At 40.8% G+C, this 27,512-nt stretch overlaps 1 protein-coding gene across 1 annotated transcript in view; it reads left to right on the plus strand.

Moving 5' to 3' along the window:
• The window catches only part of SLC26A7 (solute carrier family 26 member 7), a 122,984-nt gene that overhangs the window by 37,774 nt on the left and 57,698 nt on the right, over positions 1 to 27,512 (plus strand). Inside the window, exons 4-7 of the mRNA XM_034763250.1 lie at positions 7,803 to 7,967; positions 20,002 to 20,154; positions 24,736 to 24,818; positions 26,570 to 26,717. Coding sequence (XP_034619141.1) covers positions 7,803 to 7,967; positions 20,002 to 20,154; positions 24,736 to 24,818; positions 26,570 to 26,717 — 549 coding nt within the window. The remainder of the gene's footprint in view (positions 1 to 7,802; positions 7,968 to 20,001; positions 20,155 to 24,735; positions 24,819 to 26,569; positions 26,718 to 27,512) is intronic.

The following is a 27,512-nucleotide window of genomic DNA, read 5'->3' on the forward strand; positions in this document are numbered from 1 at the left end:
GCGAGCGCTTACTGGCCGTGTCTCTCCCTCTCGTTCACAGACTGTACAATGAGGGAGCAAGGTTGGGGGTGAACATACAAATATTCATAGTCCTTAGAGGGCACCATGTATTTCCTCTCCACCCCTCTGGCCATGGGAGGGATAGACACCAGGGACTGCCAGATCATATTGGCATTAGCCTGAATGGTCCGAATGAACTGTAAGGCTACACGTGTGGGGGCATCGGCCGATAAAATGTCCACCCCAGGATCCTCAACTTCCACCACCTCCTCCACCTGTAGGTTCATGTTCTGTGCAACCCTACGCAGCAAGTCCTGGTGTGCACAAAGATCTATAGGCAGTGGGCCAGAGGAGGACGTGCCTGCCATGGTCTCGTCAGGTGAGGATGAGGAGGACAATCCCTGGACTAGTGGGTCCTGGGGAAGGTCTGGTTCAGGAGGGTCCAGTTGCCCACCCCACTAGAGGCCTGAGCCTGTTCAGGTGGCAGGGCGGTCGCCTCCGAGGCTATTGGGGTGGACGGCTCACAGTGGCCTCAGGCACCCTATGCTCTAAATGAGCTGAGCAAGAAGCGCCTGAGGGGACACCTTGGGCTTGGTGGTATGCCCAAGGAGTCCAGAAGGACCATTGTGGGGGTCCCTGGTCAGGGTCTTGTCCTTCATCTGGCCCCTGGCTAGCGCCATATGTGTCTTGGCCCTGGACGTGGTAGCCACTTGCCTCTTGGGACGACGTTGAATTTGGATGTGAAGGCCAAGGCGGTGCTGAACGCGCCTGCAGTGTTGAACCGTCACGGTCTGTTGGTCTGCGACTGGGAGCTGGGGACCAGTGCCAGGGTCCTGATCGGGACCAGGACCGACGGTCATAATGGTCCCGGGAGGCCAATCTAGATCTCGACGAGGACCGACGGTGCGGGCGGTGCCGGGATTGGCTGTGAGATGATCGGTGCCGGGACTGGTGCCGGGAGCTGGATTGGTACCGATCATACCGGGAGGGAGACCTTTGGGAGGCAGAGTGGCGCCGCGAGTACGACCAGCGCCGAGATGGGGATCGGTGCCGGGACTGCGAGTGGTGCTGAGACCGGGACCATCTGCGGGACCTGGACCAGGATTGAGAGCGGTGCCGAGTTGATTCACCCTGCGATGGAGGCCGCATGAAGGCTGGCTTCCCTATAGATGGAACAGTCCACTCCGGCGGTGCCAGAGAGTGAGATGGTCCAGGTTCAGTCAGTGCGATCAGGTCGCGAGTGGTGGAGAAGGTCTCCAGAGTGGATGGCAGGCCCAGCTCAACCATGGTGTGCACTGGGGAGCTTAGATGCACCGGACTCAACGGCGCTTGTGGCGCAGGAATTGACGGTGCCGGAGTTGGTGCCTTCACGGTACGGTCCGTCACGGCGCGCTGCTCCGCTGGGGCCCCAGGCGGTGCTTGCAACTGCAGAGGAGCAGCAGGTGGTTTGTGCTGCTTCTTGGGCCATGGAGATAGTGACCGGTGCTGTGTCTGTCCTGGTGCCGGAGACATCCAGTGCCGAGAGACTTTGCTGGTGCCAGGTTGCTCCGGTGCCGGAGGCACGCTTCGCTCCGTTAGGAGCTGTTTTAAATGAAAGTCCCACTCCTTTTTTGTCCGAGGCTTGAAAGCCTTACAAATGCAGCACTGATTGGGTTGATGAGCTAGGGAGGTGGAGGTCAGCTATGCCACGCTCCACAGTTCGAATGACTGTCACGGGTGGTAAGAAGGAACTGAGGGGGTGCTGGGTCGGCAGGGGCATATATCTGGCACAATAAGGGTGCCACTCCAGGGGGTGCCTCAGCCGACCCACTGAGTGTTGCTAGGGTAAAAATCTTCCACCAATCGTGCACGCGGCGTGCGCACACCTGATTGGAATTGATATGAGCAAGCACTCGAAGAAGAACTAGTGACTCCCACCTGCTCTCTGCCAGTGGATGGAGAGTTTGAGGAGCGTGGCAACCACCTGGCTGGCTGTAAAGGCTGACTGGCTATACAAGGGTGGTTGGACTGTCAAAGTGATTATCCAGGGCACCTGCCATAAGGGTGTGTGTGATATTTTGGGAGTAGCCAAGAGTATGGTTTTGGTAGGGGTTGGATTGATGTACACAGAAGGTTTTTGCAGCTCGGAGTCACCTCTCCCTTTACTCAGCCAAGCAATCACTCACTTTCCTCTCCCCTTTGTCCGAATAAACTTGTGAAGGGTAGCTGGGAGAAAGCAGCATTTACCCCTCTGCCTCCTCTTTACCATTTCTCCCATTCCCAACCACTGTACTGTATTTTCTACTCTTTATCTGCAGACTCAGCATCTCTTTAAATCACCTGTCAGAGTCCTACATAATTATTTGCTCTTCTTCTTTTGTCTCCATACTCTACTCTGCTCCTTCTGGGCATTATCTTCTTTCTTTCTTTCTTTCTTTCTTTCTTTCTTTCTTTCTTTCTTTCTTTCTTTCTTTCTTTCTTTCACTTTCTCCTCTGCTGATTCCTCCTTTCTCTGGAGTCTCATTTTGTTCTAGCTCGTGCCAGTCACAGTAATGTTAAACTGGCAGAGCCGAGGCAGGGTCTGTTTATCTCCATCAGGATTGCTCAGAAGACATAAAGGACTCTGGAAAAATTTCTCTCGCGAGGAAACTGGAACACTGCTGCTTTTGTGTCATTTTTTAAGTGGTCACTTTTTTTCCAGAATTTACATTTTGGTTTACAGGAAAACTAGAGACACCATTAACATCAAAATCTGTGCAAATGTTGTTCTTGTTACAGTTGCAAGTAAAACCTAATATTACTATAAGTTTAAAAAAAAGAGAAAAATACTTTTCTCTAGATTGAGGTTATTTTGTGCATTTGACATCATTTTATGTATTATTAGTTGCACTGTTTTAACTGTTCATTCGGGTAATTAATCCTGCTGTTTACGTTGGTCTTTCCTATATTGACAGGGAAGAAACAGAATTAGGAAATGCAGGAAACTGTGACTGCAAATACTCAAAAATCAGCAAAGGAATGCCAGGCCGGGTGTAGTATTTGAAACTATTTTAAAACTTACTTTAGGGAATTGACTACATTTCAGGTTAACAGTGTTCTTTTACTTTTTAATTTTTGTTTATTGCTTTGGAAAAATAGTTTTGGTAATATAAACTGATGGAATTTTGTTCTGGTAGCTCAGCCTTTCCCCAAGCTGCCTCCAACCAACCAGCAGCAGGAGCCACCAAGATGTGGACAGTATGTCCATTCACCACAATGAGGTGTTAACTTGAGAGTCTATCTGGAACTATATAAATATTGATATTATTAGGCAGATTTCTCAGAAACACGAACACCCAACTAAAATCCAGGAACTTTTTCAAAACATTCTCCTTATTTCTTCTTTCCTTAGATGGATCTTTGTTCATTGTTCATGTAAGTAGTTTCTGTTTCACATGCTGGAAGGACATCAGAGATTTCCCCTACCCACTTATTCTTGGAATGTTCCTTTTTGTTTCCCAATCTTTCCTATTTTGTAGTAGTTTCATGGAGGATGTGTGGGCACATGGTTCTTGTTTAACTGCAGTACAAATATATGTATAGTGATAAGGTCTTGCATCTTACTTAAGGAAAGTCAGAGGTTAATTTTGCGATGGGAGACCAAATCCAGATTTGTTTATAGGTCTTCTGGGTACTATTGAATTATTTTAACAGCTGCATAAATGTTAAACTGGCCATATTAATAGTTTTGCAGTGTTTCACATCTAGCCTCATTTAAATGTACCCCAAACAATATGTTTTCAAAGTGACCTATTTCATAGTGCTTGTGATAGAAAGTCTTTGGTCTTGTCTATATAGGTAGTAAGCTCTTTTGGTCAGGGACTGTCCCTTTGTTCTGTGTCTGTACAGCATCTAACACAATGGGGTCCTGAAGCATGACTAGGGCTTCTAAGTAATAATAAATTAATAATAACCGTCTGAAAAATTCTGTAGGTTTTAGGTGAAAATCTCAGAGAACTTCAGATGGCTGTGGTACTACAGTTTTCCCAGCATCAGCAAACTAGTTGGATCTAAGAAGATGAACAGTGGTTTAACCTTGTCAAACGCAAAGTATGTAGAGCATGTGTCAATCTTCTACAAACATGACAAAATTTCCCATAATTTACCTCTCACCTACCAAATAGCAAATTTTTTGTAATGTTTATGTACTTCTCCCTCCATAGTTGTCCATGTGACCTTGTTGCCAAGAATATACTGTTGTATAAATGTCCATCCTGATTCAATGGAGGCTAAACTACACTGCATTTTTAAAAAGATTTGTTGCACTTAGAACATAAGATGATTTAAAAAACAAACAAAAGAAAACTTCACTATTGGACAGAGATTATCTTTCTTATTGAACCTTGGTACTGTGAACATTGTTTTGAGAATTCTGATAGGCATCAATGTTAACAGCCACCCAAAATGTTATGAAATGGTAATTACTAATTTTGGGCTTGAGAGCCAAACTTGTACTTTCCTATTGCTGTCTTAATTTTTGTGAAAGAAGGGAATGTGGCTTTTTTTGTTTTAAAGTATTGGTTTTCCAAGTGCTGTTTTATTTCTTATGCATGCATAGACAACAGCACTCTTCTATTTCCTGTGTTCTTTGCAAGATATATATTTGCCAGTAATTATTTCATTTCTGTAAAACTATATATGATGACATGTTTCCAACTCATGGTATCTTTGGCACAGGGTTCTGTTGTACAGTGCTTAATATAAATGGGGCCCTAATCTCTGTTTGGGGTCTTTGGTTGCTACTGTAATATAAATAATAAATAATAATTAATAACTGACTATATTCTCCAGCAGAATTACACTGTGATTGGTTGCCAGTGCCATATCCCTCAGCCTCCCCAATAGTGTTCAGTAAGGGTAGGTTCCCAAGGGACTGCTTGACCTTTGAATTTCACTGAGATGGTGCTGGGTTTTTAGGTATTTATTCTTTACTGGGGGAGTTTTCACAGCAAAAGTTTATCAGTTTAAGGACGATTTCATAGGGATTTATTTTATTCATTCTCTACACTTCTGGTTCCTGTTTAGAGAGTGCAGCCCTCTTCCTAGTGGATGTGGAGTGATGACCTTTGATATGCCCAATGACCCCATCCTGAAGGCTCTTTAATAAGCTCTTTGGGTCAGGAACCATCTTTGTATGCTGTGTCTGTGCAGCTCGTAACACAAACAGATCTTAGTCTCTGACTATGGCTTCTAGGCACTATAGTAATACAAATTAATAATAATAATACTCACCATAAGTTTATCAGCAATTGTCCTTAGTAGGATTCAGTATTGGGTGGCAGTGCTCTCAATTCCTATGGCACTGAGCAATTTGCCAGCTCTTTAAGGGCAGTATAGAGAAATAATTTCCGATGAAGTAGGATGAGTGCTCACTAGAACTTTAGAGAGATAAGGTGGGTGAGGTAATATCTTTCGTTGGACCAACTTCTGTTGGTGAGAGAGACAAGCTTTTGAGCTTACACAGAGCTCTTCTTCTCAGACCTGAAGAAGAGCTCTGTCTAAGCTCAAAAGCTTGTCTCTCACCAACAAAAGTTGGTCTAATAAAAGATATTACCTCATCCACCTTATTTCTCTAATATCCTGGGACCAGCACGGCTACAACAACACTGCATACACTAGAGATTTGTCAGGTAAACTAAAAGCCAGCCACTCTGGGAGTTTCAATACAGATGCACTGGTACAATGACTACTAATTGTGTATGCAGGTGAAATGTATAGTGAAAAATTAAATGATATTTGTGTGCAAAGAGCAATAATATATGCAAGTATTTGCTTTAGATTCGTCACTACTAAGGAGCCTGTAAGGAACTCCAGAAGGATGAAATTCAACATAGATAAGCACAAGTTAATCCTCACAGAAATTATCAATTTAACCTACAAATACATAACAGACTTGAGAGTTTTCACGGAGAGGATCAAGGTGTCACTGTATACCCTTCAGTTAGGACGTCTGCTGTATCTGCAGGAATGGGGAGACATGCTAATAAGCGGTTAGGGTATATTTACAGAAGGACAGTGTACTAAGGAAAATATTAAAGTGTCAGTGTATTATACTGGTATAACTTACTTTGAATACTGGACTCAGCTTTGGGCAGTCCCATAGACAAATTCCATTCTGTAGTAGAAACTGTCCAAAGAAAGGCAGTGAAAGTTATTAGAGGCATGGTGGGGTTTCTGTACTATGATCATTTTAAAAGATGAGCGTTAATTAGATGAAAAAGGAGAAGTGATAAAGGCATCATAACAAATTGTAAAGGGGTGGTCAGCTGGTCATCTCTTTTTTTAACCTGTGCACTAATTCAAAAACACATGGACATACACAATGTAAAGGAAAAAAAATAAAACAGATAAAAGGGGATGCTTTTTTTACCCAACATACAATGTGTGGAACCTTCTGTTTGTAGCAGGATATAATTAAGGCAGAGAGTTCAGTATGATTCAGAAAAGGGTTAGATATTACATGATTAATAATAGCATCCATAGTTACACTCACTGCTAGAAGAAAATTACTAGGGCTATCAAACTGATCACGTTATAGTATTATAGGATTCTGTACAGTTGGATGTGATGGTGGTTTATTCCTCTGAAGCATCTGGTGTGACAGCAACTGATGTGAACAGGATACTGGATTAGCTAGGTCATTGTTCTGTCTCAATATGTCAATTCCTGTGTTTCTATACAAGTTTCTAAAAAATGTGAAATCATCTTCATAATCAAAAACAGCTGGGCCAAATTCTGCTCCTAATTATACTGGTGGAATCCAATATACGTTTGTTAGCAGAGGATTACACTAGTGTAACTGGAAGTAGCATTTGTCCCACTGTCATTTACTTTCTCAATTTAAAATGTCCTGTCTCATTCCTCTTTAAGCTGATGCAACTATTTTCCAAATACACTATTTAAACATAGAAAAGTAGATTTTAAATATCTTTATCACATTCTAATTTTATTGCAACTTTCAACCAGTAGCTTGTTGATTTTCTCCAGATAGTTACATCACATGTATTTTGGTACTCCCTGTGGATATCAAAGGGGCGCAAATAGGTGTATAGACATCCAAGTCTCTCTGTAAGGAGAAAACATCTATGGATGCTCCAGTGTCTTAGAACCAGTTCCCAGCTACATTTCCTTTGTGCCACTCAGTGCAAAGGGGATGGAGCCATGAGCAGCTGGAGATTCTCCTGACATAAGAGGAGTCCCCAAGTGGTATTAAGATGGTGTAGCTGGGGATAGGTTAGCTGTCATAACTTATTGTAGCCCTCAGCCTATTCAAGCCGAATATCAGTAGAGTCGAACAGTGATTTAGAGCCAACTTTCTCTGGGCCCAGAGATCTGGCTCTTAGTCATTTGTGATTTCAGATACTTTAATCAAATACTGTATTGAATGTGAATTCTCTGACTTGATGCTGCCCTGATGAGTAGATGATTTTTACATTGTTCACTGTGTTCATATATTTGAACAGGGGAGAATAACAAGTAGAGTCAATATTTAGAGAAGTCATTGTGTGACCATACTTTGACTGACCCAGCTGTTATAACTAATCTCATTTTAAGCCTGGTAAACTAGTGTTAGTGAGACAGTATAAAATAAATTTACAAAAAGATTTCATGTGTTTCACTTTAAGCTATATTCATATTTCACAGCATGCATCTGAAACTGCTCCTTTTGATTTGCTAACATAGCCATTTATCTCCTGGTTTATTAAAAGGGTATCTCTCATTGCATTAACACTGGGAAACCTGCATTTTAATGTAATCACTGATATATATCTTTGGTTTCTTAGGTAGCAATGTTTGTGCTGCACTTGGGCAGCGCCACGTTCTTGTTGACGGAACCGGTGATAAGCGCAATGACAACAGGAGCAGCAACGCATGTTGTGACTTCACAAGTCAAGTATCTGCTGGGAATGAAAATGCCATATATATCTGGGCCCCTGGGATTCTTTTATGTGAGTTCACGAGCAGAGATATCACATTGGTTTGCTAACATTCTGTTTAACATTTATAGTTTTTGGAAAGGGAGACATGGAGGTAAGGACATGATTGTGTGAACCCTCATGTTAGCTGTCCCATTCAAATCAGTAGGATTTGTTAATAGGGATTATTTGAGTGAGTAAGAACTAGCGGGATTAGGCCCCAGATTGATCCTTTGTGTTTTCTGGTTTAAAAATAAGTGGTCAAGTTTTGCAGCTTTGTCAATAGTTCTAATTATTAGATTTAAAAATTAGCAATATTTCATAATTTTTCATTCAAATGAGGCTAAACAATACCCAGTTTATAGGGTGATTCACGGAGTGTTAACCTTTGTTGAATATCCGGTCTGAGAGAATACCACAGCATTTCAGCTTTCATTCCAGACATGTTTCATGTCACATTTTCTTGAATATTAGTGAGGTGAAAGAAATATGATACATGATTTGTGGATGTCCTGTGCAACAGTTACCTTGTATATGCTACTGCTATTTTATGATATGGCACATTCTTCTCACAAACACACGTCGAGTTTATCACTTTATTTTAATCGCCGTATTGTGCGTGCAGCATGATAAAGCTGCAGCCCTTTGGGAATTTAAACTCTGAAGGTAAACATGATTGCACGGAGCCTTCCATGGCAAAGTTACATGACCTTACATGAGAAACACAATTCTGAGAACACATTCTCTAGGATAATCCACGATAGAAAAAAGCTTTCCCTGTAGGCATTTGACCTTGTTCTTCCAGCACAGTATAACTAATAGTGTTGCTCCTTGTTAGGGTGATAGTTTGCATACACTCAGCTGATGGGCAACTAAAGAATGAGTGTCTGTTTACTATCTGAAGCAAGGGCCCTTGTCCTTAGAACTGGAACTGGGCAAATAGCAGAATTTTTTATTTTTTGGCAATGCCACAAAATTGAAACAAAATTTGAAAAAATGTTTGTTTCAGATGGACTTAAATACAATATTTTTTACATTTTTAGCAAATAGAAAAGATGAGGGAAAAAATTCATTTTGAATCAAATGAAATGTTTTATTCAACCTGAAATAAAACATTTTATTCAATTTTGAGTAGTTTTTAACATTTACATTTTTTAAAAAATAAAAGAAAATTTCTATACTAAAAGTTGTTTTGAATTGAAAAATCAAAATGTTTCATTTAGAAAATGTTGAAATCAAGCATTTCTACACGGTCTGAATTTTGAGGGAGGTAATTGAAACAATTTGAGGTAATTGACATTAATTCAAGAAATGTTTTGGTGTCTCTGAATCTGCATTTCTTGCTGAAAAAAAAATTTGGTTCTACTTAGAATACGTGCAGTTTGTCTAGCTCCTAAAGTAGAACTAGTTATTTGATTAACATTGACCGTATTTCTTTGTGTCACTGTTGCTCCTCAATCACTATTTAATTCAGTTCCCATATTTGAGTCAGGCAAGGGGAGGATTTAAAATGAGTTCTCTGAAAATCTCTAGGCAATGGGGAGATTGGTCTAATGATCTCCCTGATTGGGGAATTTTGCTTTTTAGAAAGGTTCTTTTGGTCATACTTTTATCTTAAAGGTTCATTTATAAGTAGTTGATAAAGGGCTAATAAATTATTAATGTTTGTTATTACGCATGGAACAAACATGAATAATACGAGTTCCAGATGTTATAGGCACATAAGTGCAAGGTGTCATAAGCAACCTATTGGACGATAACAAATGATTTACCATTTATTAACCCTTTATAAATGTACCTTTGATATAAAGTATGACTCTTCTAGCACTGCTATGCCAGTTACATGGAGAACGTATCTACATAAAGGAATATTGTCATCGGGTGGAGATGACTAACAAGTACAGCAGCCAAGAGACAATCAGATCATACAATATAAGAAATAATAGATGACGTGAAGGCCAAGACACTAATAGGATTTAAAAAAGAATTATATAAATTAATGGAAGATAGGTCTACCAATGGCTATTAGCGAGGATGGGCAGGGATGGTGTCCCTAGTCTCTGTTTGCCAGAAGGTGGAAATGGCTGGAAGGAGATGGATCACTTGATGATTCCATATGAAGCACCTGACATTGGCCACTGTCGGAAGACAGGATACTGGGCTAGATGGACCTTTGGTTTGACCCAGTATGGCCATTCTTATGTTATGTTCTTAGAGAACAGCAGTAATACAAGGAAATAATTCTATCTTAGGATGCTGGTGATATCATAAATGAGGTCACTAAGAACCTTTGAGGAAATTTTCTTCCTTATCCCTTGTATGTTTGTTTGTCTCTGACATATCCTAGCTATCTTTGCCACACTTCTTTACTTCTGCTGATATCAAACCCTTCCCTCCTTTGTTCAGTTTGCCAAAAAAAAAAAGATGTTTTCTTGTATAGAAGTTTTTGTAAAAAGTTTATTTTAAATCATCATAGAATCATAGAAGATTAGGGTTTGAAGAGACCTCAGGAGGTCATTTCGTCCAACCCCCTGCTCAAAGCAGGACCAACACCAGCTGAATCATCCCAGTCAGGGCGTTGTCAAGCCGCACTTAAAAACCTCTAATGATGGAGATTCCACCATCTCCCTAGGTAACCCATTTCAGTGCCTCACCACCCTCCTAGTGAAATAGTTTTTCCTGATATCCAATCTAGACCTCCCCCAATTCAACTTGAGACCATTGCTCCTTGTTCTGTCATCTGCCACCACTGAGAACAGTTGAGCTCCATCCTCTTTGGAACCCCCCTTCAGGTAGTTGAAGGCTGCTGTCAAATCCCCCCTCACTCTTCTCTTCTGCAGACTACATAAGCCCAGTTCCCTCAGCCTCTCATCATAAGTCATGTGCCCCAGCCCCCCTAATCATTTTCGTTGCCCTCTGCTGGACTCTCTCCAGTTTGTATACACTTTCTGTAGTGGGGGCCCCAAAACTGGATGCAGTATTCCAGATGTGGCCTTACCAGTGCCGAATAGAGGGGAATAATCACTTCCCTCAATCTGCTGGCAATGCTCCTACTAATGCAGCCCAATATGCCGTTAGCCTTCTTGGCAACAAGGGCACACTGTTGACTCATATCCAGCTTCTCATCCACTGTAATCCCCAGATCCGTTTCTGCAGAACAGCTGCTTAGCTAATCAGTCCCCAGCCTGTAGCACTGCATGGGATTCTTCCATCCTATCCTTGCTGAACCTCAGCAGATTTCTTTTGGTCCAATCCTACAATTTGTCTAGGTCACTCTGGACCCTATCCCTACCCTCCAGCGTATATACCTCTCCCCCAGCTTAGTGTCAGCTGCAAAGTTGCTGAGGGTGCAATCTATCCCATCATCCAGATCATTAATCATAGAATATTAGGGTTGGAAGGGACCTCAGGAGGTCATCTAGTCCAATCCCCTGCTCAAAGCAGGACCAATCCCCAGACAGATTTTTACCCCAGGTCCCTAAATGGCCCCCTCAAGGATTGACCTCAGAACCCTGGGTTTAGCAGGCCAATGCACAAACCACTGAGCTATCCCTTCCCTCCTTCATCTTTAATGAGGATGTTGAACAAAACCAGCCCCAGGATCAACCCCTGGGGCACTCCGTTTGATACCGGCTGCCAACTAGACATCAAGCTGTTGATCATTACCCATTGTGCCCGATGATCTAGCCAGTTTTCTATCCATCATATAGTCCATTCATCCAATCCATACTTCTTTAACTTGCTGGCAAGAATACTGTGGGAGACCATAACAAAAGCTTTGCTAAAGTCAAGGTATATCACGTACACCGCTTTCCCCATATCCACAGAGCCAGTTATCTCATCATAGAAGGCAATCAAGTTGGTCAGGCATGACTTGCCCTGGGTGAATCCATGTTGACTGTTCCTGATCACCTTCCTCTCCTCCAAGTGCTTCAAAATGGATTCCTTAAGATCCTGCTCCATGATTTTTCCAGGGACTGAGGTGAAGCTGACTGGTCTGTACTTCCCTGGATTCTCCTCCTTCCCTTTTTTAAAGATGGGCACTAATATTTGCCTTTTTTCCAATCATCTGGGACCTCTCCTGATCGCCACGAATTTTCAAAGATAATGGCCAATGGCTCTGCAATCACATCAGCTAACTCCCTCAGGACCCTCGAATGCATTGCACCCAGCCCCGGGGACTTGTGCATGTCCAACTTTTCTAAATAGTCCTTAACCTGTTCTTTCACCATTGAGGGCCGCTCACCTCCTCCCCATATTGTGCTGCCCAGTGCAGCAGTCTGGGAGCTGATCTTGTCTGTGAAAATCGAGGCAAAAAAAGCATTGAGTACTTCAGCTTTTTCCATCTGTCACTAGGTTGCCTCCCCCATTCAATAAGGGTCCCACACTTTCCCTGACCTTCTTCTTGTTGCTAACATACCTGTAGAAACCCTTCTTGTTACCCTTCACATCCCTTGCTAGCTACAACTCCAATTGTGATTTGGCCTTCCTGGTTACACCCCTGCATGCTCGAGCAATATTTTTATACTCCTCCCTAGTCATCTGTCCAAGTGTCCACGTCTTGTAAGTTTCCTTTTTGTGTTTAAACTCACTGAAGATTTCTCTGCTAAGACAAGCTTGTTGCCTGCCATATTTGCTATTCTTTCTGCACATTGGGATGGTTTGCTCTTGCATCCTCAATAAGGCTTCTTTAAAATACAGCCAGCTCTCCTGGACTCCTTTCTCACTCATATTAGTCTCCCAGGTGATCCTGCCCATCACTTCCCTGAGGGAGTCAAAGTCTGCTTTTCTGAAGTTCAGGGTGCATATTCTGCTGCTCTCCTTTCTTCCTTTTGTCAGGATCCTGAACTCGACCATCTCATGGTCCCTGCTGCCCCGGTTGCCACCCACTTCTACTTCCCCTATCAATTCTTCCCTGTTTGTGAGCAGCAGGTCAAGAGGAGCACGGTCCCTAGTTGGTTCCTCCAGCACTTGCACCAGGCAGTTGTCCCCAGCACTCTCCAAAAACTTCCTGGATTGTCTGTTCACTGCTGTATTGCTCTCCCAGCAGATGTCCGGGTGATTGAAATCCCCCATGAGAACCATGGCCTGTGATCTGGAAACTTCTGTTAGTTGTCCGAAGAAAGCCTTGTCTACCTCATCCTCCTGGTCTGGTGGTCTATAGCAGACGCCCACCACAACATCACCTTTGTTGCTCTTGCCTCTAAACTTAACCCAAAAACTCTCAACAGGCTTTTCTCCAGTTTCATACTGGAGCTCTGAGCAATAATACTGCTCTCTTACATACAGTGCAACTCCTCCGCCTTTTCTCCCCTGCCTGTCCTTTCTGAACAGTTTATACCCATCCATAACAGTGCTCCAGTCATGTGAGTTAGCCCACCAAGTATCTGTTATTCCAATCACATCAGAGTTCCTTGAGTGTGCCAGGACTTCCAATTCTTCCTGCTTGTTTCCCAGGCTTCTTTCGTTCATGTACAGGCATCTAAGATATCTAGCCAATTGCCCTACTTTCTCAGGGCACGTCTTCACTACCCGCCGGATCGGCGGGTAGCAATCGATCTATTGAGGATCAACTTATCGCGTCTAGTGAAGACGCGATAAAATCAATCCCCGATGGCTCTGCCGTTGACTCCGGAAATCCACCGCGGCAAGAGGCGAAAGCGGAGTCGACGATGGCGCGGCAGCGGTCGACTCGCCGCCGTCCTCACAGCCAGGTAAGTCGACCTAAAATACTCAACTTCAGCTACGCTATTCACGTAGCTGAAGTTGCGTATCTTAGGTCGACTCCCTCCTCCCCCCCCGTAGTGTAGACCTAGCCTCAGTATGAATCAGGAAGCCTCCCCTGTTGCACCATTGTGAAACAAAGAAATGTCTGTTTATTAGAAGGCATGGTTTTGCTTTAAAGGCATTATAAAAACTAGAAAAATTCCTTGGGCATATTAATACATATGGATTGGTTTGAGAAGGCACCAGTATCTCAGTCAGAAGCACCATGCAATAAAATTGCCAACATTAGTTGCCATGATATTAGTTTTATATGAGAACTGTACTAAATAATTATGTACAATTGTGCATGTGACCAGAGAGTAAAAGGTGAGTTTGGCAGCTAGTCTTTTTGAACATTTTCTTTTATTTTCTCTAAAACTCATATAATCTGAATACTGCTGCATAGCCTTTTTTTTAATTCATTCCACTCAAACCTCCCGCCCCCCACTTTAGCATGTTTTCTGACTCAGATACCCCTCAGGGCTGCAAAGCAGGAACCAAGAATGTTAATGAAGTGGGATAGGAAAGTCAAAAGGAAAACAAGGCAATGAAACATTTTCTTTTAATGAGAATGAGCTCACAATTAAATATGTACAAATGAGATTTATATGTGGAGAACAAATCTACTTTGAAGACCAGGGGCCTGTGGGATTTCTGAGTAAAGAACACACTTTTGTGATTTATTAAATCTCATTTTCTTGTACAGTAGCTCCTCACTTAAAGTCGTCCCAGTTAACGTTGTTTTGTTGTTACGTTGCTGATCAATTAGGGAACATGCTCGTTTAAAGTTGTGCAATGCTCCCTTCTAACATCGTTTGGCAGCTGCCTGATTTGTCCACTGCTTGCAGGAAGAGCAGCCCATTGCAGCGAGCTAGTGGGGGCTTGGAACCAGGGTGGACCAGCAGCTCTCCTATCAGCTCCCCACTCCCCTAAGTTCCCTGTGCAGCAGCTGCCCAGCAGGCTAGCAATTGCAGCTGTCCCTCCCCGCACTGCCATGTGCTGTTCCTGCCCTCTGCCTTGGAGCTGCTCCCCAAGACTCCTGCTTGCTGTGTGGGGGGAGAGGAAAGGGGTTGGGATGTGTTAAATATGTAATTCATGATGTGTCTGTTGAAAATGTTTATACATATGTTTTGTGGGTTAGACATCAGTGTTATTCCAGACCTGTAATATAAAAATGCTCAGTGTTAACTCTATAAAACATTTTGAGCTTACTGATTGAATGTATAGTGTAATATGTGGTTAAATGCTTTAATACTAAGAGGTATATTATATATTTTGCAAAGGGCATGCACATAGTTTCATAAAAAATAAGCTGTTGATTCTGCTATTCTGATGTCATTCCAATGAAATGAATAGACCCAGGCTTTCCAAGGCATGGCTTCATAGGTGTGCACTTATTGATGGAAGCACTTTAATATGACCCATCTCTGCCACCTTTGTTTCAGTGTACTGCAGATTAAACCTACAAAAAGGTTTGGACCTTTTTGAACAGTGACTGTCAATAATACTAAACTGAGCAGTAGCTTTGTAATGTGGGTAATGAAGTATATTTTCACTTATTATCTGATCTAAGGCCCGGATCCTGCAAACACTTATTCACCTGCTTAACTTTTAGCGTGTGAAAAGTACAGTTGCAATCAATAAGTCTAGAGGTGAAAAAACTAATGTACTATGCTACCTTGACCTTGGTAAGTAAATAAATCTCTGGATAAACCTACACTAGCTTGCATTTTAAGTTCTTAGAAGGGCAATGTTTCCTCTCTAAGCATGGTTGTGGATTTCATTAACACTTAACTTTTAACATTTAGTTATTTATAAAGCTTAACTGGAAGTTTTCAAATATCCAAGTTAAGATCTTAAGCTAAAAAGTAAAGAGCAGCACAGGTGAGTTATTTGAAAAGTTGCAGTTAGTGGGGTAATTTTTAAAAAAAGGCAGGTTGAACTCATATTTCATGGGAATTAAATCAGTCAGGAAGCACAGCATTCTGTGGCCATCACAACCATGAAGCAGGACCATTTTTAGTTGGTTGAATTTGAGATTAAGGGTAGATCCCATTGTGTACGTGATGGTGTGGGGTAATATGGCATAAAGGTGTCATCAGTCTGTTTGGTTTGATCACATTACTAATTAATGGTAAAGTCAAAGTAAATAATCTCAAATGCAGAACTTGCATATTATTTTTTATATGTACTGTAAATTGCCTGGTACATTTTTGGGTGATGTAAAATAATAATTCATAACAATAATTTTCTGTATATGTCACATTTTTACAAAAAAATTAGTTTTAAAAATATTATTAATGTAATTCCTTCCATTTCAAAAGCCAGGATCTCTCTCTCAATGATTCCCACTGTACATGCCTCAAAATTACCTACAAATTTAAAATTTAAAAATTACCTACAATAACTTTTCTCTACATAATGTCACTATTTGAATGTCTTGAGATGTTGGACCTACCGAAGCCAGAAGCAAAGCTTTTATCCCATGGAATATTGGGAATTCTTCATTTGCAATGATATTAAGCTCCATTTTTTGGCCCGTGAGCCTTCCCCTGTTTGGTGTAATTGCAAGGGGGAGGCGTTGGAATTCCAGATTTACAGGGGAAAGGGGAAACATTAGTTTGGGAAGTTAGGGATTTTTTTAAAATGGCATTTGTTTGAAGCTGCTCAAGGGGCTGGAATGTAGATCTAGCTAGAGATTGATAAAGTGGTGTGGTTGAAGGTACATAATAAATGCAATTCATTACATAGCTCTGCAGTTGATCCCATAGACCTTGTCCAGACTAAGGTGTAAAGGTGTGATATGAGATTCAGTTAGCTAGCTCAATCTAATAACACCTTCTAGTCGACTCTAGAACCTCCAGCCAAGAGACAATAATGGTACTTACCGTGTTCTAAGGTACAATTGCTTTGTCTTGATTAGAGCGGTATAAGGTATTAATTAAATCAAGCTAGCTAACTCTATCTAACATTGTCTTTAAATCCTAGTCTAGACAGAGTCTCCACCATGCATGTGGGGAACGTGTGTGTGCGTGCATGTGTATACAACACTGTGTAATGTATGTGTATGTATGTATTTATGCATGTAGATGAATATACAAAGAGATTACAGTTTTATGGTTCTTGGAAATACTATGGACACAGATTATTCTTGCCATATAATTTAGTAAAAATTTCCTGCAGAAATGTTTGTTACAGAAACTGATCTATAACTGCCATGGACTTCTGGGAGCCTTGGCTATAACTTCAATTGAAGTATTTTAAAGATTAAATGGCAGACACAGTAACATCTATATTCTTCATAGAAGGAACATTAAAGAGGATGTCCAAGTGTAAGAATATTCATGTTCTGATTTGTACATTAGATTGTGACTCTCCTGCATACTTATAAACCTTCTATTTGATGGAAATCCATGATTAAACACTACAGTGATTCCCTCAAGTTCGTGGAAATGAAATTTTTACCTGCTTTTAAAAATGGCTAGTACAGAGGAAAGACATAAAAATTATCTTTGGACAGTGTAGATAGACATCTTTATTTGTTTAAATTAAATATATCCAGGATGTCTCAGTTCATCTAATAAAGACTTAAATTCATTGTTGCTACACATGGATCATCAAATGCTGACACTTCAGCAGAAACTGGTCATTTGAAATAAGCTTGCAGCTCTTTGATTTCTGAGAATGGGAATCAATCTAACTCTTCTCTTTCCTCTTACCAACTTTGTTTTCAATATGGATATGTATTTTCATAGTTTCTGAGCCAAGGATGACTTTGTAGACACTTTGACACGGCTTTCCAATTTTTCTTTTGTCCTAATTGATCCCAGCTTCTTGTGGGGAACAGAGGCAAAGTACCATGCTGTCTGTAATGTACATTTTTGGGCAGTGATGATGTATTAATAGCCAAGTCTCAAGCCATTCAGTATAACATCCTCCTTGATGCATTACACAAGGACACCGTGTGGTTAGAGATGGTGGGTTTTTTTACTCATCGTTCATCTATTACTTATTACTCTTATAAAATAATGTGATTTACAAAGGTTAGACAGTGACTGAATAAGATGACTTTAAAATTTGAGAGTTTTTTCCAGGCTCTGAGAAACATTCCCACTGAAATATGTTTGTTGTTATTCTGACCTGGGTTCCAGTATTTTTTCTCCTTGTGAACTATCAACAGGTTTCTTTTCTTTCCCATTGTCATGTTTTTCTTGTGATTGTTTTCCATAATGGAAAACTGAAATATTCCTAAAATCTAACAAAAATTGGAGCTTTTAAACTTGCTCATTTAAAAAAAATTATCATAGTCCTATCCAAGAATGACAGAATCAGAGAAATTAGAATAGAAAAGTCCTCTATGGTGGTGTAGTCAACTCCCCTGCCATGATAGAATTGTTCCTTGAGATAAGTTTTGTTGTGCTTTGTCCAGTCCAGTTTTAAATGTCTTTGTTTAATCCCCGAACTGTCAAGAAGTCCTCTTACCATCATAAGTACATTTGAAAATGCATTCATTAATCACCATTCTAACAAAGTGGAGGTTTCTCTCTTCATTTATTTTAGGGATATTTTTAGTTGCCCTTAGAACAGACACCCTGACTTTTCATATTTGAGCTTCAATTCTCTTTATTTTATTGTGTTGCATTTTATAGCATATAAATAAGAGATTATTTATATTGCAGCCTAGATCTGTAGAATTTCCTCGATTCCTTCTTCTGTATAGGCTTTCTGGATTCCTTTTGGAGACTTTTCTTTCAAAGAAACAGAAAATACTTTAGCTTTGTCAGTCATCTAAATCTCTGTTACCTATTGTTATCTTTTTCCTATTTTCTCATAATGGACCAATGAATTTTCTGGATTTTTGAATGGCTTTCTTCCAGACATGTTTGTTGTTCACCTTGTAATACAGATATATATGGGATAAGTGTGACATGAAATGGAAATTTTTAAGACAACTTGGGTTGGGTGTCCAACCTACATTTCTTCCATATTCTCTCCTTTCATTTCTTTCTCCCTCCCACAAGATGTATGTGTCAAACAATAATGAGGGCTTCTTGTTAGATATACATTCAGATTCATTAGCCTTAGACAAATGGTCTTTTCCATACAAACCATCCAGGACTCTTGACTCCCTTCAGAACAGTGAAACATCCCTCCTCTCAACTACCTCTCTATATTCAGTTTATAGTTCAGCCCACATGGCTGTTAGGCCTCCACTCGAATTCTGATTTTTCCCAACTTATTCTTCTAAAGGCTTCAGAAAGGCTGTGTACTACATATGCTCCTATCACTTTTGTTCCTCTAGCAAATAGGTTGTTACACATCAGAGGCATGAAGAACTTGACTGTAGATTTTCTTTCTTTCTCTATTTTTCTGGACAGGATCCTGTAGAAGTTATCTCTATCTTTCCTCAGATCTTCTAACTTCTTCAATGGATTTGGAAATTTCTTCATCAACTTTAATCGCAGAGGTGTGTGTCTTCTGGATCCTCAAATTTGGAACAGGTTAGGGCTGCATACCTCTTCAGTTTATCCTGTTAATCTCAGGGTGCAATTAGAGATATTCTAAACCAGAGGTAATCAATTATTTGAGAGTTAGTGAATCAGAGATCTGGTTCTATCCATTTCACAGTAGCTTAAATACAGTATTTATGGCAGATAATCACCCATTCACTTCTGTGAGTGGATGGATGCTTTCATGGTGCCAGTGAGACATTCAGAATACAGGATAGGCAACGTGAAATTATTTGATATGGTAATTGTATTTTTCCTTTAAATATCATTAAAATGGATTAATCAAATTTACTGGTTGTGCCTGAATTAGGGAAAATTTTCATTCTCGTGAAGTATATTACATACATATCTGTACTGACAGGATTGAAATATTTAATTCATAGGAGTTTTGAATGAATAAGGATTGAAAAAAAAAAAAAAATCTCAGTAAGGACATCAAGATTTGCTCTATTGTACTTCCAGGATAATTTTGCTTTATTAAGTGTGTTTCTGTTAGTGGAAATGTATAGTATTGTTTGTATTAAAAAGTTATTGTAAAGGTATTCACATCTTTCAGAACTGTTTCAAGCAGAAGTCCTTTTGTAATGGTAGATCCATGAATTTTTTCCATCCAAAATGTTGAGTGAATACCAGTATGTCAGATTGCTTAACTCCTATAGCATTGATTCAGCTTTTGAGAATAGTTCTGTACATCTGAAGATATTAGGTTGCATTCTAGTATGTGGCATTTGGTCATGTATACAATTCTGTTGTCATCTCTGTTTTGCTTTGTTTGTTTTTTATCACTGTAGATTTATGCCTACATATTTGAAAACATCAACTCGGTTCAATTAGAAGCTTTGCTTCTGTCCTTGGTAAGCCTGGTGGTGCTCGTTCTTGTTAAAGAATTGAATGAAAAATTTAAAAGAAAAATTAAAGTAGTTCTTCCCATCGATTTAATTCTGGTAAGTATGAAATCAAGTATCAGAGTTCTTGCCTTTCAAAGCTTGCAGTTGTTTAACTAAACTGCAAAAGTTTACTATGTCGTCGATTGCTACCCAGGGCCACACCTGCCACTTATTAAATGTAGAGCTAATTTGCATGGCTGTATGTTAATATATGAACAGGAAACAGTTTGGATAAATAATTAAAAAACGAAGTGACATATGTTTTCAATTTATAAAACATTTTTCATATGTTTACTGTTTCTTATGTAAATACAAGAACGAGGCCTAAGATGTTAATATGAATAATTTTAAGTATAAAAATAAAAATGTAATTGGTATGTTTTTGATCTGAAGCTGTAAGAGACGAATGCTGGTTAGCTGTAGTCAAACATAGTTTTTTACATTTATTTATGACAAAACCGGTACCTAAACTATCATTTTCTATAATTTCCAGTTTTCTTTTCACGTGGTGTACGTTAAATAGAAATTAGCTACAGTGCTGTAAGTGCTCTACATTCAAATGTCAAGTGGTAATTCAGACATTTCCCCGCACACAGAGCTGGGATTCTGTTCTCTCCAGAACCTCTTACAGAAAGCAAACAGATTTTGAGAGAAAAATTCTGAAGTCCATGTGCTCTTCACAGTGTATCAACCTTATACTTGTGCTTTCTTTGGACTCTCTCATACATTTTATGTATCTGATGAAGTGGACTGTAGCCCACGGAAGCTTATGCTCAAATAAATTTGTTAGTCTGTAAGGTGCCACAAATACTCCAGTTCTGAGATTGCTTCAGCAAGTTCCTCAAGTACCCTAGGGTGAATTTCATCAGGCCCTGCTGACTTGAATACGTCTAACTTATCTAAATGTTCTTTAATTTGTTCTCACCCTATTCTGGCTTGTGTTGCTCCCCCCTTGTTGTTAATATTAACTGTGTTTAGCATCTGGTCACAATAAATTTTTTAGTGAAGACTGACGCAAAATAGTCATTAAACACCTCACCATTCTTGAAGTCTGTTATTAGCTTTCCTTCCCCACCATATTTTCCTTTGGCTTTCTCTGCCTCTTAATGTATTTCTAGAACCTCTTCTTATTGGCGTTTATGTCCTTTGCTAGGTGTTATGTTCATCAGGCAGATGGAATTGCCATACTTAGAGCTGGATGAAACTTTTTTTTTGCCAAACAATGCAAGTTTGGGTGAACCAAAACATTTTGTGAATTTGTGTCAATTTTGCCAAAATGTCAGTTGGAAACCCCTCCCCCCCCCAAAAAAAAACAATTCTGAAAAAAATAAAATAATTTCATTTTAGCAATTTCAAAATAAAACATTTCAATGTTTCATTTATTTAAAAAATATTATTATTATTCAATTTATTATTTATTTAAAAACTTAAAATGTTTTTAGAAAGTTTGAAAACAAAACTGTTTCATTCAAGCTGAAATAAAATTTATGTTCAGACCCAACTGATTTTTTTCTGACTTTTTGGTTTGCCAAAACATTTGAAACATTTTCATTTTGGGTTGATCTGAAATGAATTTTTGTTTTGATATTTCAGAAAGGCCAGCAGACAGAAAAGTCAGTTATTCTCACAGCTGTGCCCAGATATCCGTTTGTGTAGAGTAACTATTTAACCCATAGTCCTTGAGACAAATGTAGACTGTACGTTCACTTTGCTTTCATAATTTTAAAATATTGTTTCTAGAAAGAAGTGACACTTTTTTTCTCCATATGGCTAAGTGGTTTCTTGTAAGATCCTATTGAAGTTTGTAAGTGCTTTTCAAAATTAATATGAAAATGGACTCTGTCCCTTTGAATTTTCTGCTATTGTGGACTGGAGAGATAATTAGAATACTGTATCCATGGGCGGTGGGTGAAGCTTCCCCTGGGGGAGGCTAGCTCCCTGTCCCGCCTCTTCCGCCCTTGGCCCTGCCCAGACTTCACCCCCACCTTGCCTCCGCTTGGCTCCCTCCCCACTCAGCCCCCCTTCTGCCAAGACCCTCTTCACCCCCCTGCCCATGGGAGACACCCCCCACACACACCCGCTGCATCCTTCCTCACCGCCCCCGCACTGCAAGACCCACTTGCCTGCCGACCCACTGTCTTGCTGGGGCCCTCCTCACTCCCCCATCTGCTGCTTGCCTTCTCACACACACACACACCCCGTCCGCCTGCTGCTCACCTCCTCACTCCCCCACCAGAGCCCCCCTACCCACTGTAAGACCCCTGCATGCCTGCTGCTCGCCTCCTCACCCCCTTGCCCACAGCAAGACCCCCTGGTGCTCGCCTTATCACTCCCCTGCCTGTCCACCCGCCGCTGGCCTCCTCACTCTCCTGCCTGCCGCTGGCTTGCCACATCCCTCCTCAATCCCTTGCTCCCACAGGGAAGGGAAGTGAGGAGGGACGCTGTGAGCAGCTGGGACCTCCGGAGAGGGGTGGTGGAGTGAAGGAGAGGAGACAGACTTACCAGTCAGGCAGCTGGTGGGGACTTTGGGGAAGGGGCGCAGGGAGGGGAAGAGGTGGGACCACCACTGCCCAAGTGTCTGGCATTGGGTCAGCAGTGGCTGTGCCAGAGAAGTCTTAGTCTTCCCTGGCCTATTATACCCACTGCCCATGACTGTATCTCTTAGCTGTGTTCTTAAGAATGCAAATTGGATAGAATTTAATATTTATGTCTCTTAGCCACATATATAAACCCTCTGAGAGGTGCAAACTTAGTTTAGAAGTTTGAACCAGAAACACAGCAGCTTGTAAGACCAGAGACTTTTTGTGTTAGAACACCTGAGACTCTATCATGGTTTACAAATATTGTTACAACATAGCTTGGCCCCATGTACACTGCAAGCCCTAACTATTTATTTGTTGAGGGACTACTATGTTCTGGCATATGCCCCCCAAATGGCAGGAAGTACACAATAGACAAGGCTTAAGCTAGAAGCAATTTCATGTCTGAGCAGGAAAGGATGAGCTATTATCCAGTCAGAAACGTGTTTGTATAGCATGTCCCAGGAACCATAAGAGACCTAAATAGATACTTGTGAAAATACTTTGAGGAAGGGAGTTAGACAGAGGGGAAGTCAGGAGGAAGTTGTGGGAATGCACAGGCAATAAACCACTAGACCTAAACCACCACAGCGTAAGGGAGATGCTATTGTTCAAGCTAAGATACACAGCAACATGTCAGGTTACAGTGAAATTCTTCAGCCACTTTGCAACTGATTTAAAAAAAAACTGAAAAGGAAAAGGACATGAATGGGCTGAAAAACCCACAGAAAAATGTATGCGGGGGAGTGAAAACTCTGTGAAGATCCCCTTACTGAGTTTCTCCTAGCATCACTGTGCAGAGACCCACCAACTTGTGTAGATCCCATGCCCACAGAACACCATGTGCTGGTCCTGAGAGGGTGGGAATTATGTTGCTGCTCCCCTACTAGTAGCCACAAGTAGATCCATGCATGGATTGTCCCCTTGGTGTGCAGATTTGAAGAGGGACAGTCACACTCGAATAAGAAAACTTATAGAGCAGAGGGTATACTTAATACAAATAATAGTTCGCACATGTGTTTTCCAGTTCTCTGAAACTTAAAACATGAGGTGTACCCAAGAGGAAAGCAACCTAAACAGCAATGTGCAGGAAGTTAGACTAGATGAGCATGATGGTCCCTTGTGACCTGAAAGTCTGTGAGCATGTTGCTACTTCAAAACACTAGAATTTGTTAAAAAAAGACTTTGGGATTGACAGGCTGCATACTAACATGCACTTGGAAGGATACAGTTTTGTGCTGCATTTTGTTATTGGGTCCGTGGATACAAATTGAACATCTATAACTGGTATGGGTATGGGGGCAGCAGTTCATGTTTGGCAGATGCGTACTTAAATATCCATAATCTCCTTTAATCTCCAATACCATAAATGTTCATGTTCCCATACAAAAATACTGCAATATTCTACAGTAATTGCTCAACACATTGCAGATGTACTCTTTTAGATCAGTTCTGTACAACTTTTTAACATTTGTTGGATTTTAGCGAAGTATGAGATTTTCTCTACATAATCCCTACAGATTCTGGTTCTATGCATTGATTTTCTTAGCTGTGCCCTCAGTGGGTTGCAGCAACATGTTTGGCTCTATATACTATGGCATCCTGTAGTGAAACTTACAAGATATATATTTTTTGCATAGTTTGCCATGGATATGGCCTTCACCCTTTCTAAATAGAATATTGCACTTAATGCTTAAATAAAGCTATTTTTATTAACAAGTATGCAAATTTCAAGACATTAGACTGGCATCTTTCAGGACTCTAGTAGGCAACTTTAGGAAAGAAGAATGGTCCAGTGGTTGGATGTTAGCCTGGGACTTCAGAGATCTGGTTTCAATTCTCTGCTCTGCCACAGACTTCCTGTGTGATCGTGGGCAAGTCACTAGGCCACTCTGTGTCTCAGTTCTCTTTCTGTATAATGGGGATAATAGCATGTCGCTACCTCACAGGGGTATCGTGAAGATAAATACATTAAAGATTGTGAAGCACTCAGATATTGCAGCAATATGAGTACCTAATAAATAGAACATTAACATCATTTCTGTACTGAATTAAATAGATCATTGCTACATCCATTGGCTGCTACTGTGCTGATATGGAATACACGTATGGCCTAGAAGTTGTGGGACATATTCCAGAAGGGTAATGTGTTCTTTATTTGCTTATGGTTTTTAAATGTATGTATGTTTAGAGAACAGTCCATGAAAAGATCAAATCAAATAAAAATGGAGAGTACCTGCAATATTCATTTCGGCCCTCAAATATAGTCCCTCACTGGAGAAGTTTGTTGATACCATCCTGCGCAATGCAGAAGTTCAGGTGCCTATGGAGACTGTTTCATTATTTTATAGGAGAAATGATGTCCAGTGGATATAAGAAAGGTTGGGTGGTAAAACATTCTCCCCTACTGCAACACAACCTGCCAGGCCTCCTTCTCCAGTACATCTACCAAAATAATTCTCTCTGTGCTGCCACAGACCAGGTATTATGGAGGAGCTTGCCATGGGCAGAGGGTGGGTAGATAGCACTCTTCTTCTGCAGCAGTGTTTCCACACCTTTTCAGTTGTTTTTTTTCTTTTTACTTCTAAACTGGGATATTAAGTCATTCTCCCCCCACTCTCCCAAGTAATCTATTGGTGTCTCATAGGAAATTTCCTAAGAAATAATTTTTTTTGCAGGAGTATGTTACCAAATGAGGTATTTTTGAATAGTGTTTTAACAAATATAGAAGCACCATAGTTACTGTGGTGATGAACACCTTATAGATAGCGAGAATCTACTTCATTGGGGTCCATGATCCCAGAATACTGCTTGCTTCTCATGATCATTATCAGTTTATAAGATTTAAAAATGGGGCTCAGCAGTTAATCCATTAGATTTCCAACCACTTCTAGGGTTTCCCCATCTGACATAGGCCCAGTGCATTCTGGGAAGCCCAGGAGACAGTGTGTGTATTGGGAACTTGCAGCAATAGGAAGAAGATACTGGGATCTGTTGAGAGCGCCAATTATATGAGCTGTTGGGGGCAAATTAGGCATCGCGTATCTAAACTCAGGGTTTGGACAGGGCTAAACGCGTCTCTTTAATATGTATTATGAAGAGTTAAGATTTATTTGTGCAGCTTTAATTAAAAGAAGCTTATTGTGTGCTACATAACACACAAAGAATTGCTGCAGAAAGTGTTGAAGAATGCAAATGCAGCCCGTAACCTCCATAAACCAGTAAATGCTTTGAGAGGCTTAAATTAAATTGTTGTATGTTACAAAATGAGGAAACAAGATTTCAGTGGCTGAGCTGATTTATGTGGACCCCTTGGCAGTTCACTAGTTCATTGTTTTACATATGGCAGATTCCATTTGAGAGAGTTTCATTCAGGCTGTCTAAATTTCCCCCTGCAGTTTTAAATGGATATGGTATTCTTCCTCTCCTAAATTGTTGTGAAGTGTTACTTTATTATTATTATTATTAGTCATCCCATTCTCCTATCCCCCACATATTAAGTCAGCAAAATACATGTTTTGGGGCATACATTTCTGATTTAACATTGATATATCTTTCAGATAGGGGGCACTGTGGCTACCACCAGTTCTGTCCACTGGCAACAGAAGGAGCACTAATATTGTCAAGGTGACAGGTTACAATTGGCAATTTTAAGCACTGTGTGCTTTAAAGGAGGTCTGCATGGTTCTGAAAATGCTAGTGGCTGCTAGCATCCTTTTTACACTAGTGCTCCTGCTGTTGTTACCACTGTTTGATGCAACTGAAAAAGTGATAGCAATGATGTGCCATTTAGGGCAAAAAGCTTTTATGCATTCCAATTAAATATAACTTTGGTTCAGGATTTATCACACATGTATCAAGTCCAATAAAAAGGATTGTATTTATCTTTACAGGATACCAGCACCGAAAGCCCCATCCCTGAACATCCTCTCTGAAGTAGTTACTGAAGCTTTTGGAGTAGCGTTAGTTGGTTATGTAGCATCACTAGCCCTGGCTCAAGGCTCTGCTAAACAGTTCAAATACTCTGTGGATGATAACCAGGTAAAGCATTTTCTTTTCACTGCCAGCAGATCATAAAATGACTGTGATGTTTTGCAGGTGACTGAGGCTTAGCAGGTGACTGAGGCATTTCATATGTTATCGTGAGGACTTCAGATGATAGTAGTAAACACCCATTGCAGTCCAAATGAGTTCTGCAAAGCTTCCTAGTCTGTGGAGGCTGCTACTGATTCTAAGGGGACACAAGCCTCAGCCGAAGCCATGAAATGCTGCATTAGGCACCAACAGTGGCCAGCTTGGGTTTCGGTATGTTCTTCAGTGTCGTAACAGGAGGCAGCTTCTTCCAAGGCAACTTAGTGAGAGAAGAATTTTACATGGGCCACAGGCTGAAGAAATAGAGCATAGGAACTTATAGCCCCATAGACTCACCTGATCTTACAAAATGGGGCTTGTGCAAAGCATGAGTTCCATTTCAAGAAAAGGATAATTCTTTATAAGAAGTAGGAGCAGTGCTGATTCAGACAACCGTGCCAAACCTTCAGCTGCAGAGGCTGTCAGTCCTGAGGGTTCCACTCCTCAAGGGACAGGCTGAAGTGTCAGTGGGCTGTTTACTGCTTATGCCACTCTGCTGTTGAATGTGACGTAGGAGCTACGTCAGGTTGGCTGAGTGCTCTGGGAAGATAATAACTTAAGCAATTGGTGGGAAATACATGTACTTAGGGACAAGTTCTCTATTGGATATGGTCCCTTAGATAGAGCTGATGGGGAATTTTTCAGCTAATCATTTTTCATCAGAAAAGTCGGTTAATCAAAACCAAAATTGTTTGTGAAACAAGG

Source organism: Trachemys scripta, chromosome 2 (genome assembly GCF_013100865.1).
Source record: "Trachemys scripta elegans isolate TJP31775 chromosome 2, CAS_Tse_1.0, whole genome shotgun sequence".
NCBI classification, from domain to species: Eukaryota; Metazoa; Chordata; order Testudines; family Emydidae; genus Trachemys; species Trachemys scripta.